Source organism: Panthera uncia, chromosome F1 (genome assembly GCF_023721935.1).
Source record: "Panthera uncia isolate 11264 chromosome F1, Puncia_PCG_1.0, whole genome shotgun sequence".
In the NCBI taxonomy this organism is placed as follows: Eukaryota; Metazoa; Chordata; class Mammalia; order Carnivora; family Felidae; genus Panthera; species Panthera uncia.
The window spans coordinates 34,483,284-34,496,856 of record NC_064813.1 but is presented as its reverse complement, the minus strand read 5'-3'; the positions used below and the strand labels follow the sequence as shown (position 1 = coordinate 34,496,856).

Below are 13,573 nucleotides of genomic sequence, written 5' to 3'. Positions count from 1 at the left end.
AGCAACTGTGAAAAGTTCTCTTGAAATGTACAAACTCACCTCTACTCTAAATACCTCCGAATAAGTTATATGGAAGCTTTGCCTCTTCACTTTTGTAACCCAATATTTTTGCTGGAGCAATTTTCCTCTTTGGGTCTTCAAGACGACCAGACCAGGTGGTATAGCATAGGAGGCAGAAGGGAGACCACTGGAGTATGTGGAAGGTCCAGGGAAGCTCCTGGTTCAGCAATGACAGTAGAAGAGTAGTTGACTTTCTTAGGTTACAGTGTCTGGCCTATGGGAAGGATATACAAACCCCCTACGGTGTAATCACCTCAAGGACGGTGGTAGCTTACTTTAGCAAAGCACCTTCTAGAGTTTACGTTCCAGTTTACGGATCTAAGCGAGGTCCCTCTGGGATTCAGGGAGGAAAGCGTTAATCTCCGCAACATTTCCCCATCACCAAAAAGGCACATCCTCTGAAGACGTCCCCTTCGTTTCCTCTCGCGAGAGTATGAAAAAAACTTATGCTTTTTTTATTAGCCCCGCCCCCAGCCCTATTAGTTGCCTAGCAACGATGCAACCAACCTCCGCAGGGCGAGGAAACTTGGGAGCTAGCGATCTTTTTGGCTTTACAGTTTTCATCCACCTTCCAGAGCCGGAGTCAGCGATTCGGATTTGAACCCGCCCCCCTGGAGCCTGCGGGCGCCGGATTGGTCGATCCTCTCCAGGTGAGGACCGACGCCTGGGTGGAGGGGCCAGACCTGGGCACGTGATTTGCCGGCTACGGAGGTGACGGGACCCGGGCCACAGTCTCCCGGCTCCCGTCCGCAGCGTAACGGGGAAAGTGCCGGGGCCATTGCCGGGAGGGAGCTTAGGAGGGATCACAGGGTGAGCGACAGCTGTACTGTGCCCGGGAGGGCCTGGGCGGGAGGGAGGAGGGGGGCTACGTGCAGCCGAATGAGGTGCGGGACGGTGATGCCTTACCGTTTCGGGGAAGTGCTGGCACTGCTGAGAGTGCGGACTTTCGGGGACCGGGAGCCGCGGCTGGTGTTGGGGTTGGAGCATTTGTGTGGTTGGTGGAAGGGCAGTGACAAGGTTCTGGAAGCAACAGGACTTTCGGTCCTCACGAGCCCCTTGTCTGGGTGTGGGGCGTGAGCACGAGGCTATTCCACCCCAGTTCGAGTCTTAATCAGCAGGTGACCTTGGGGAAGTCATTTATCACCTCTTTGCGCCCCCGTGTTCCTTATATAGACTGCGTTCCGAGGGAGGGATGGGAAGAGGGTGTGGAGCAAGGGCTTGCGAATGGGAACACCAGAGGAGAAATGGTGACGTACTAGGGTTGTCCCTGGGTCCAGTTACAGTTTTCCTTAAGGGAACATGTTTGAGATTTCCCCGTTCCTCCCGTTTTTTTCAGTCCAATCTTGCCGTTGGGCTGCAGTGACTTTATGATAATGAACTGCATCTATTTGCAACCCACCTCACCCCCAACTTCTGCCACTACTCCCCCCAGATTCTTTTTTCCCCCATGTTTATTTATTTTTGAAGGGGGGGGGGGTGACGGGCAAAGAGAGAGAGGGAGACCCAGAATCTGAAACAGGCTCCAGGCTCTGAGCTGTCAGCACAGAGACCGACGCGGGGCTCGAACTCACAGACTGTGAGATCATGACCCCAGCCGAAGTCGGACCCCCGACCAACTGAACCACCCAGGCGTCCCACCATCAGCATCTTTTTTTTTTTTTTTTACATTTATTTTATTTTTGAGAGGCAGAGAGAGACAGAGCACAATTGGGGGAGGGGCAGAGGGAGGGGGAGACACAGAATCCGAAGCAGGCTCCAGGCTCTAGGCTCTGAGCTGTCAGCACAGAGCCGGAGGCAGGGCTTGAACTCATCAACTGTGTGATCCTGACCTGAGCCCAAGTCAGTCGCTTAACCAACTGAGCCACTGAGGCACCCCTACTCCCCAGATTCTTAAACTAGAATCTGAGGTCAGGAAGGAACTTGGATGAGCCACTGACTGATTAAACTCAGTTTTTCAACCTGTAAAATGGGGGAAAGTAACAATGGTAGCAAAATATGCCTTACTGAGGGATTATTAGAAGGATTGAATTTATGTGAATGTAAACCCCTAAGTAGCATTTAACATGGAAGGTTCTAGTGCAACTGAGTTTACAGATGAGGAAACAGGGCTAGGGAGGACCTTCTCCAAAGGTCCTCCCAACTTGTTAACTGAGAGCAACAAGTTCTGGGGTTGACTCTTGGCCCCGTGTTCTTTCACTGATACTGCACCTGTCCTCTTCCCTGAGTGTTTTGAGGGATGTCTCCTTCCTTCCTTCCTTCCATTCCTTTTGTCCCTTCCAGACATCTCCTGAAGAGCTGCCATGTCTGGGAATTTTGCATCTTCCTCAGAACAGAACAACAACAGCTGTGAAACCAAAACCTCCAGTCTCCGAATGTCAGAGAAGAAATGTTGTGAGTTCGGGGAAGGAGGAGGGGCTGCTCCCTCCCAGGATTTTATCTTGGGAATAGAATTGTAATCCTTGACTTTAATGCTTGGTGGGAGTAAGCGATAATTCTTTGACACGGGAATTTAAAACCAAATCTACAAGGGGAATTTCTTGTCCGAAACAAGGAGACCCAGTGAAATGTCTGTCACTGGAGCTAGACTGCTGGTATTTCTCTACATTTTCTTACTGCTTTCTTTAACTGCCTCGTGGGGTGGGGGTGGGGGGATCTGCACACTTGACTGATGTTGAAAGTTACACGGTGTGCAAGGCAGAATGGCAGGTGCGGGGATTACTTAGGGCTGATACTGTTAACAGTTTCCCTTTATTTGGGGGGCCAAGTTTTGTGAGGATGCTGCTCACTGTGGACATGGAAGGTGAGAGCCAGCAGTCGTTCATTTTGACTGGCCTTAGGGGAGTCAACCCTGGCATCTGACTTCTCACTCTGACGTGGGCACCCTGCTTCCCACAGGGTTAGCCTTTGCACGTTGCAAACTACTTTTCCCGCAAGTTCACTCCTCTGGGGACAGATATCACCGGAGTGTTTCCCTGCCGGTTGTTTAGACAGAGACATCAGGTGGGTTTGTAGAGAAATGAAGCATCATTTCTTCTCCCCATGCACCTGCATTCCTGACCATCATTGTAGACTGTATGGTCCAAAAGGTCCTCAAGGAATGCTAACCCTTGCCCCTGCTTCCAGATGCCCCTTTCCTTTGGAACCCTGTCAGTCAGTTCTCACTTCAGTGGTTATGCGTGTCAGCAGGTGGGAACGACAGCCAACCAGCACGAGACCTGGAATCCATCTCTCATGGTCAAAGCTTTCCCTCAGGTCTCGGCCTTGATGTCATGTCCTTGTCAGTCTCATGATTAAGGACGATGATCTCTTTTCATCTAGCGCTGACGAAGCTTGCTGGGGTTTGCGCTGCAACAGAGGCAGCCTGTTTGGATGTGACACTGGGGTTGGCACACCTCTATGATTAGGGTCTCCGTTCTCTGCCAGAGCAGGAAGCCGGGTACTGAGGGCAAATAGGAGATAACTAGTATAGCATGATGTTTGAGTGCATCCCTTCGAGTCGGACTGCTTGGGTTTGAATCCCGTTTTACTACTTCTTAGCTGTGTGCCCTTGAACATGTTGCTTATCCTCTCCGGGCCTTAGTTTGCTTATTTATAAAATGGGAATACAAATAATATCTCCCCCTAGAACGATGTGAGCCTTAAATGAGTCAATATAAGAAAGTACTTACAAGAGTGTTTCTGTAGCTGAAGTGTGTTAGTTTTCACTGGTGACTCTATTTTCATTGCATATAAATTGAAAATGCTGTGCTGGGAGCTATTTGAAAGAGCCCTGTGAAGGATTAGATTCTCAGTAAAGAATGCTTTCTCCTCTTGCTGTACTGTAACCCGGCTTTGGGGGTATGGGATGCACATCTTAAAGAGAGGTGCACACATGTTCCTAGGACACTTGAGCTGGTGGGGACGCGGGCTGCACAGTGCCCAGCATCAGCCTTCTAGCTCCGCTTTATTCTCCACAGAAACCTGCTACCTGCCTTTCCCGCTCTTCTCCAGTTTTTCTGCCTTGAGGGCTCTCGATAGTTAAGGAGGCAGTATTCCCAGGTCTCTTTCCTATCCTCTAGTCTCTGATTCCTGCTCTGGGCTCTGATTTCTCCTTTCCAAGCTCCACCTTCTTCTCCCCCACTGGAAGCGTCTGGGCTGTCCTGACACCGCCATCTTTCATTTACCCCCTTTTACTTCTCCCCTCGTGGGTTGGACCGGGAGACAGCTGCAGCCACAAAGGAGAAACACACATGAAAATACGTGTTAGCTGATTTCCTTCTTTTCTGTTGCTTGCCTGTGTCTTGGAGCAGGGCTCCCCTGGCTGCTTAGTGCTCACACCCAGCAGTTGCTTTATTAATAGGTCAGCCGTTATCCCCTTGCTGCCATTTACACCTGTGTTGGCTGGCTTCACTCCGGGAAGTGCCTGAGCTGGAGGACCGGAGAATGACTTTAGGGAGCCACAGCCTCCAAAGGAGCATTACTGGAACTTCAGCGGCTCCAGAGATCGGGGTGACAGGGAGGTTGCTGGCCGAGGTGCCTTTAAGGTGCTCAGATGACTGGCTTCAGGGCATCTTAAAGGCACCTCAGGAATTAGGCCTGTTGGGGGTAGGGGTGAGTGTGGGCGTACATGCTTTTCTTTGTTTCTTTCATTCTTTGATATTTTGAGTGGGTCTGGAACAGACCAATTCCCATGTGTACCTCCATGTATCATGGAGCGTTTTTTTGCGTGTGTTCATAAATGCAAATTTACCTCTTTCTGTGTAGTAATACTTAACTGCATTATCTGCATATGCCAGCCTCCCCCTGATGCCCATTTGTGCTGTTTCCAGTTTTCCATCATCATAGACAATGCTGCAGGGAGCATGCTCGCGTGTACGCCTTTGCCTGTTTGCACAGAAATCATAGGAGGAAAGATAGACACATCTGAAATGTTTGTCAGCATTACTGGTTTATTCTCCTAAAAACTTCTACGTTGTTAGCTATTTTTAATACTTCAAAGCACATGAGTGGAAATTGGGCATTATCAACTATAGCTGCAGAACTTGGCTATTTCATGCCTATCAGTCACATAGCAGGAGGTAATTGGCAGTTTTATGACTTTTCATACATGAAAAAAGATACTACTAATGAAATACATTTTAATAGGCTGTATATTCCAAAAATATTGGGTATATTTAGAACATACCGTGGAAGACCTTGTTCATGAAAAGGCTGGGAACCACTGACCTTCTACCTTCGAACCACCAATGCTCTCTCCACTGACCTTCTAGACCACCTCTTAGGATTAGATTAGAGAGTGTAGTCATACTTATCACATGATTGCCGTGACCAGGTGCTGACAAGAGCTGGTGGCTGGAACTGATGGGGCTGTCATGAAACCAGGAGTCCGGTCAGAGCCCTGACTTGACCTTCTGTAGAACTGTGGGCCGAGCTGTTCACTTGCCTGGGTCTGAGTGTTTCTGTTTATAGGAGGGAGGTTATCAACCCCTCCATTCCTCTAATTATGTTCATGAGGGAGAATAAATTTAAGATTGAGAAAGGGAGGGGCACGTGGGTGACTCAGTCGGCTAAGCATCTAACTCTTGATTTTGGCTCAGATCATGATCTCACAGTTCACGGGTTTGAGTCCCGCATTGGGCTCCATGCTGATGGTGCGGAGCCTGCTTGGGATTCTGTCTCCCTCTCTCTCTGCCCTTCCCCTGCTCTCTCTCTCTCTTTCAAAATAAATAAGTAAACATTAAAAAACAATTTAAAAAGAGATTAAGAAAGCAAATTAAACCTTATGTAAAGAAGGTAGGCGAGAATTTTCAGCATTGAAACAGCTTTCCATTATATGTCCAGGGGTATGTTTCACTGTCCCTGAAATTAATCAGCTTGAACTATCTACTCTTCAAATTAAGGTGGTAGTGGTTTTGTTTTGTAACCAGCCGGACAGAAGGTTCCTAATTTTGTCAATGTGGCAATCTGAGATAGGAAGTGTGGCTTCCTTTCAGAAACTAAGAAGTCCTGGAAAATGAGAAGCCCAGTGGTGGGAGGTGTGGTGCCTAGGGGAGTCTTTAGAGACCCCTGTTTTCTTTTGCTCTTAGCATTCTCTGACTGGTTAGGTAAACATTCAGCAGCTGGCCCCCTGTTTAGCTTCAGAGCAGCTCCCAAGTATCAGTTCATGTTCAGCTTTAGGGAGGGTGAGAGGACCTTAGGGGGAAGCGCCTAATGGGCTGGAAGTTGTGGACAAAGCAGGCCCAGAAGTGCAGGTAATGAGGCAAATCACGGGGGATTGAGAAGAGCATCGCGCTGAGCTGGAGAAAGTGAAGACTCGGGAGAATTTTACTACTGAAACCCGAGGCAGCAGCTTCCGGGCAGACCTGTTAGGGGATCAGAGATCGGGGATTCACATCAGCTAAGTCTGCAGGGTGGTGTTTTTGCCTGGCTTTGTGCTCCCTATTTGTACAGAGATGAAAATCATTTGTGTTGCTCATTACCTACCTTGGAGGAGCCCCTGCTCAGGCCCAGGCATTTTCCCTGTGCACACGGGTAAAGGACTAAAGGCCAAGTCCCCTAACCCCTCATCTGGGCATCTACTCCTCCCTGACCCCTTGGGCCACTCTTTGATTTCTGGGTACTTCTTGCCAAACACCCTAAGGAAACGCTCTTCCTTCTGTGGTCTTCCTCTACCCAGGCCCTTCTGCCCACTTCTCCCCTGAGATCTGTTGAAAATGACTTTCCTGTGCAAGTAGCCCAGTTTCACTGAATTGTTTCTTAGCCTTATAGGGTCACCTTGTCTCAGAACAGAGAAGCAGCAGCGACCTGCAGGGCACCTTCTGGAAAACAGTGCTGGGAAGTGCAGAGGGGAGGCAGTTCTTTCCCTTTCCCAGCCCTGGGCAGGGCCTCCCCTCACAAGAGCCTGTAGAGCCCAAGTCCTACATGACCTCAGTTTGGGTCCTGGCCCAGGAGAGTGGCTGGCAGCAGTGGAGGCCCATCTCCTGCCGCTCCTCTGTGGCAGGATGGGCCGGGTGGCCGGGGTGCAGGCGCAGCCAGGCCCCGCGAGCAAGCTGCTCAGGAAGCTCCAGCTCTGTTGGGTCTGTTCTAGGAGCCAGCCCAGCTCTGCACTGGAGACTCTCCAGACACAAGGCGTGTCTCCACAGCCGGATCAACCTTGGGTTACCCGACATGGTTACGTGAAGGAAGGTGCCATGGTTCTTATCTTCCTAATCCTTGCCACTTTGCCCTCTCTTCCCACCTTAGGTACCTCTGTGGAGACGTTGCATATGTGGGGAAGACATATCTTGGTTTGGGTACTTCTTGGAAATCTACATGACCTTTTAATTCTCTTTTAGGAGGTTGGACTGCTATCTCCTCAGTTTGCCTTCCCAGTTTTCCCTTGGGTTTACTGAGGCTTATAAAGATTAAATCAGGTTATGGCTATGAAGTACCTAGCCCAGTGCGTGAACCTTACTCAGCCCCTAGCCATTCAGTTCTGCTCTTTCCCCCCCTCTAGCATGGGCCTCTTACATGACCAACTCCCCAACGCTCATTGTTATGATTGGCCTGCCAGCCCGGGGCAAAACCTACGTGTCCAAGAAACTCACACGCTACCTCAACTGGATTGGAGTGCCCACCAAAGGTAGGTGCAGGTCATGTATCCCTTGGGAAGGGAAATGATTAGTTCTTGGGCCTCCCGGGCCTCTGGGCGATTTATTCTCCTTGGCATCAAGGTTACAGGGTGCTCCTGGCAGAAATAGTGATTGCTTCCTGATTTACTGGATTTATTCCCTGTTTACAGACTTGTTTCCTTTTGGCCTGGGTGGATGGGCCTAGTTTTAAGGGAATGCCTTTGGTAATATAGGGCTTTGCATTTTCAGAGCCCTTCCATATATATCATCCTGCCTCATCCTAGCAGTACCCCTGTGAAATAGCCAAAGTGACTGAGGAAATTGAGACTCAGGCAGTTTAAGACTTGTTCAAGGTCTAGTAAGTCTGAACTTGAATCTAACTTGACTCTCAATCTGGTGTTGTTCCCAACATACCATGGTGCTTTTTTCATTTCCTTGGCCATTCTGACAGTAGACCAAGAAGTCCCCTTTGGTGGGACCATTGTGTTGTTTCACTGCTGAAGGCTGTTGGTGTCATCTGCAGTGTTTAATCTTGGGGTATATCGGCGTGAAGCAGTCAAGTCCTATAAGTCATATGACTTCTTCCGGCATGACAACGAGGAGGCCATGAAGATCCGCAAGTGAGTCCTCTTAGGCCTGACCTCCCAGCCAGCTCTTTCTCTGCCATCACAAGACTAGATGTGACAGGGCTCGGTTTTCATTTCAGTAAACATCCTGTGGGGCTTTTAACTGGAAGTTGTTTGGTGGACGGGTCATATCGGGTTTGGGAGGTAGAACAGGCTCAGGGAGATGCATGTGTGTTTGTGGGGTAAACCTGCAGAGGGACGCTTGGTACGCATGGGGCAGAGGAGGGAGAAAGGTGTGGGGGGGTGTAAAAACTTCAGGGGAGAAGTTGAAAAGTCTAGTTAGGGAAAATGTTTGACCATTGGGAAAGCCGGGCGGGAGGGGATGTGACTCCTATAGCAACCGAGTCTTTCACGTCTCTGACCTTGGTCTGGTGCTGCTCTCGCTGATGTCCTCTGTTCTCACGGCAGACAGTGCGCTCTGGTGGCACTGCAAGATGTGAAGGCATATCTTACGGAGGAGAGCGGGCAGATAGCGGTGAGCCTTCCCTGCCCCTTCCCCATCCTGGTCTCCACCCTTCCAGCAGCGTGGCTGCACGGCCTCACGTTGGGTCTGCCTCGGTGGGATTCCCAGTCTCTCTTCCCACTCATCTACTTTGGGGCCTCTCTTCTCAGGTGTTCGATGCCACCAATACCACTAGGGAGAGGCGGGACATGATTCTGAACTTTGCCAAGGAGAATTCCTTCAAGGTAGGAACCTGGCTTCATGCTGGGATGAGTGGAGGTAGGGAGCCAGGAGGGACACGTGAATCTCTTTGACTCTGGTGTCTGAGGACCGGGTTGGCTCTCCCTTTTCTTTTCTTGGGGAATACCCCCAGTCCTTGAGTGTTTTCTTTCAGGTCCTTTCTCAGCCCCGTAGCCTGTATGTCTGAGGCCCCGGGGGATGTGGTAAGAGCTATTTTTAAACGAAGAGGCCGTGGAGGCTGCTCTCATGAAAGAAAATCCTGGAGGATGTGGTGACAGGGGTGGGGCAGGTGTGAGCACATGCTGTTAATTAACAGCCCGGCCATTTTAGACTCATTTATCACTGCCTTCTCTCCCTGGCCAGGTATTCTTTGTGGAATCTGTCTGTGATGATCCTGATGTCATTGCTGCCAACATCCTGGTGGGTGACTCCCCTGCATACCGCCACCTCTCTATCCTCTCTGCCATGTGTTATGTGTGTGTTGGTGGCTGAGCGGTGAGAGTCAACCGGGTAGTGAAAGAAAATAGACACGTTTAACAATACAAGCTGATCGTTTTAATCTGCCGGAGCACCATTTTATACTTCCACACCCTTCCCTTGGGAGGCGAAGCTGAGGCTTTGAGGAATAAAGTAAGAACTAGTTGTTGAATGGAAGCCAAGACTTAGACGGTAGGAGTTTTGGCCCCGCGTTCTGGGTATTAGCTGGGTGCCGAGACCTCGGTGTATCCTTAGAGTGGATCCGCCCCTTCGCTGTCTGTCAGGGCCGCCGTATAGGAAGTTCACCTGCCCACTAACTGTCTGCCATTCAGGTCAGCGCTCCGTGCACTGGATGCCTCATGCTCTGTACTGTCACAGTGTAAACGAGTGCTCATTTGATGGGCTGTGCTGTGCCGTGTAGACATGGTGTCATGGCAGTGCCCTCCTAGCAATGTGGGAACTTGGGACCATCTCAGAAGAAGCATCTGGTCCAAGTCAGGTCTGCATCAGATCAAACACCCTATTCTGAGTGGTTGTGTAGAGAAATGGAAGCCCATTCTGTTTTCCTGGCAGGGCGCATAGAGGGATTGGGGCCCAGGAGCATTTTCAGCTGCATGACTGCCTCAGTCCTTCAGCCAAGGGCAGGCACATGATTCCCCAGTTGTCTTTCCTTTCTTGGTTGCCAGGGTCACAGGACAGGGAGGGGGCGCTCAACGAGTGGGGATTGCCAACACTCTAGTGAAAGGGCCCTTCTGTGGACTTCCTTCTCTTTATTTAGCGCTGGCTGTTTATGGGAGGGCTGTTAAGGGCAGACCTCTGACCAGGCCCTATTCTTCCTGTGATTCCAGGAGGTAAAGGTGTCGAGCCCTGACTACCCTGAAAGGAACAGGGAGAATGTGATGGAGGACTTCCTAAAGAGGATCGAGTGCTACAAAGTCACCTATCGGCCCCTTGACCCAGACAGCTATGACAAGTAAGGTTTAAGGCCATGGTTTGAAGGGCCTGAGGCTGGGGTCTCATTTGAGAAAAGAGCCTTTCTCCCCCTGTCCTCAAACCTTCTGGTTGACAATCCAGACCTGTAATGTTTACATCCTTCCAGAGAAACAAGGTGTGGAATTGTGGCTTCGATGTGGGTCACGCCTTACACTTGAATAGTGAGGTGTCTTTTACCACCATTCTTCTTCTCTCTTCTCTAAAACAGGATTTCTCAGTCTCAGCGTTGTTGACGTTCTGAGCTGGCTAATTTTTTATCAGAGCAGTAGGGGGCTGTCTCGTGCACGGTGGGATGTTTAGCAGCATCCCTGGCCTCCCCTCACTAGACATCAGTAATACTCCCAATCTGCTTCAACCTAAAGTGTTCTCAGACACTGCAGATGTCCCTGGGGAACACAGTCACCCCAGGTTGAGGACCACTGCTCTGGATCCATGGTTCTCATCTAGGGTGTTGTAGGAAACCCCTCAGAGAGATGTGTCATCGGTTTTTGAAAAATTTTAAAGTTTATTGCGTGTATATATATTGTGTAATGTGTAAGAAGCATCTACATATATATGTGTGTATGTATGTATATATATATATATATATATATATATATATATATATATATATGTTACATGTATCGCCCTAACATTATGTAGAAATATATGTTCGTATAAAATATGACATGCAGACATGTACAAATAAATATGGGTAATGTATATATACTGTTGTTTTACATATAAATACACATAATACGAATAGATACAAACAAAAATTTATAATAAACCCAAATATATGTTATATATAAAACATGTGTGTAGGTGTATGAATATGCGTATGTGTATATATACCTGTATGTATATGTATATGTATACACACACAGACACACGTGTCTGTGTGTGGATATATAGCACGTAAAGTCCTTGCCACGCCTGGCTCACCAGAAATGTCTGGTCGGGGCCAGCCATTATTACTGTGCCAGTGTCTGTTAGCAATGTAGTGTGTAGTATGGAATAACTTGATATGCACGAGGTACGAGAGCTATAGTAAAATGTCAGGTCCGTTTTGGAGAAAGATGTGTACCCAGAAACCTGGGAGAATGTGGCCTTTGACAAAGTATGTAGTCGAGGCAGTTAACAGCTGGGTTCAAGAACACAGCCCTGCAGCCAAGCAAGTGGCGACATAAGTGTGCATAGCCCATCATTCGGTTGTGTTAATGGTCTGCTTAATGTTTGGAGTCTCAAAGTTCCTTCAAGTAGATTGCCCAGAACGTTAGTATTTGGATGTGTTCCTTAATTTAAAGGTTGAAAAGCACTGTTCTAGATAGGGTGTAATAGTATATTCTTCATAGAGGTCCTATATAGAATAACATTCTAAAAGTGTGTGTGTGTGTGTGTGTTGGTAGGTAGGGTTTGGGTGATGTTTATTTACATCGTTACACATTTTTTTGGAAAATTTTTTGGAATGAGCATGGATCATTTGTGAGACAAATTCTCTGATGGGGCAACAGCTGTGGAAGTGCCTCTGAGAGAGGCTTGGTTCGGTCGATGCAGGAATGTAGAGAGATTTCTAAGATTCTGCTGCCTCCTGCCCTCCCTGCCAGCGAAGCCGTTCTCGCTCCCTCAGATGGGGAATGTGCTTCTCACCAAACTTCAGGGTAGCAAAATTGTCACATCACCTAGTCTAGCCCCTGAAGGAAAGTCTGGATTCTTTGTATCGTACCTGTCTACACTGCATGGCACAGTATAGGCCCTGAAGAAGTGGTAGACTGGATCTGAGGCGTAACCCGTCTCTTACCGCTTGTTTCCTTAAATGTGAGTTGGCTCTGATAGGAGAGGAGGAAGAGCTGTCTTGAACCCGAAAGTGGCTATGGGAATCCTTCCCTTCCTACTGTTATCCTCAGATTTTCATTCGCAGGGATTCTCTTTTCTCCTGCTCTGTCCCAGGGATCTTTCTTTCATCAAGGTGATAAATGTGGGCCAGCGATTTTTAGTGAACAGAGTCCAGGACTACATCCAGAGCAAAATAGTCTACTACCTCATGAATATCCACGTGCAGCCTCGCACCATTTACCTTTGCCGGCACGGAGAGAGTGAATTCAACCTCTTGGGGAAGATTGGGGGCGACTCTGGCCTCTCGGCACGGGGAAAGCAGGTGAGTGGTTCGGCGGCAGGCTGAAGTTCCCAGGCTTAGGGTTGGAGGAAGGGCATGGCAGAGGTCACGCCTCTTATCCCATTACTTCTTCCTAAATCCCATTGGGGCTTAGCCAAGCAAATGTTGAAGACATTTTCTCATCCACTGATTCTGTGTTGTAATGTGGATAACTTAGAACCACTTCTGCTGTTCATGGGACCGTCAGATATCTCTTGGGCACCACTTGTGTCCCTAGCACAGTACAGAATGCTCCAGTTGAAGTTCATTTCCCCGTGGGTTTATCCTAACTGTGTAGCATGTTTTGAATTTTGACCATGATCCTACGTGTTGTCTTTTACAGGCCAGGCTAGCAATCATGTGTATATGCGTGTGTGTCTCCTTTTCAAATTTTATCTCAAACCCCAGTTTGCCCAGGCTCTAAGGAAGTTTCTGGGGGAACAGGAGATAGCAGACCTCAAAGTGTGGACAAGCCAGCTGAAGAGGACTATCCAGACTGCTGAGTCCCTGGGTGTAACATATGAGCAGTGGAAGATTCTGAATGAGATTGATGCTGTGAGTAAGAAATTCTGATGGCTACAAAGCCAGTAAGAGTCTCTTATTCAGGCAGGAACTCAGAAGTCAGGAGATGGGCAGTTTTGTCTAGAAAACCAGAACTACCGGGTAGTAGTACATGGGGAGGAGGTGAGAACAATTGCACCCCCAGTCAGGACTGCCTGCCTCATGCTTGAGCCCCTGTGCCAGTGATGGGCCCAAACCAGTTTGCGACCTAGCCGCTCTGGTACCTGGGGAGAGGGAAGCTCCATTTTGTTCCTTTGCCTGTTTTTCTCCTGGGAAAAAGAAATGGCTAACAACACTTTAATTTCTGGTTAGATCATTTGGTCAGCTCTTTTGGAAAAGTCCTTTCCAAATTGTTCTTGGCTTTTTCTGTCCTTGAGCCCAGAAGTAGGCCTCTCCTTCTTCCCTTCCCTTCCCTTCCCTCCCCTTCCCCTCCCCTCCCCTCCCCTCCCCT

General features: G+C 48.9%; 1 protein-coding gene across 9 annotated transcripts in view; it reads left to right on the top strand.

Annotated features, from left to right (window-relative positions):
• The first annotated feature begins 549 nt into the window (after positions 1–549).
• The window catches only part of PFKFB2 (6-phosphofructo-2-kinase/fructose-2,6-biphosphatase 2), a 24,889-nt gene continuing 11,865 nt past the window's right edge, over positions 550–13,573 (top strand). For 4 of the 9 annotated variants that reach the window (XM_049634269.1, XM_049634270.1, XM_049634267.1 and 1 more), the window contains exons 1-9: positions 2,458–7,224; positions 7,535–7,660; positions 8,173–8,269; positions 8,684–8,750; positions 8,888–8,962; positions 9,321–9,377; positions 10,283–10,407; positions 12,357–12,564; positions 12,970–13,116. In XM_049634269.1, coding sequence (XP_049490226.1) covers positions 7,041–7,224; positions 7,535–7,660; positions 8,173–8,269; positions 8,684–8,750; positions 8,888–8,962; positions 9,321–9,377; positions 10,283–10,407; positions 12,357–12,564; positions 12,970–13,116 — 1,086 coding nt within the window. In that variant the 5' untranslated portion in view covers positions 2,458–7,040. The other 5 variants (XM_049634268.1, XM_049634271.1, XM_049634272.1 and 2 more) reach the window with 5 other exon arrangements.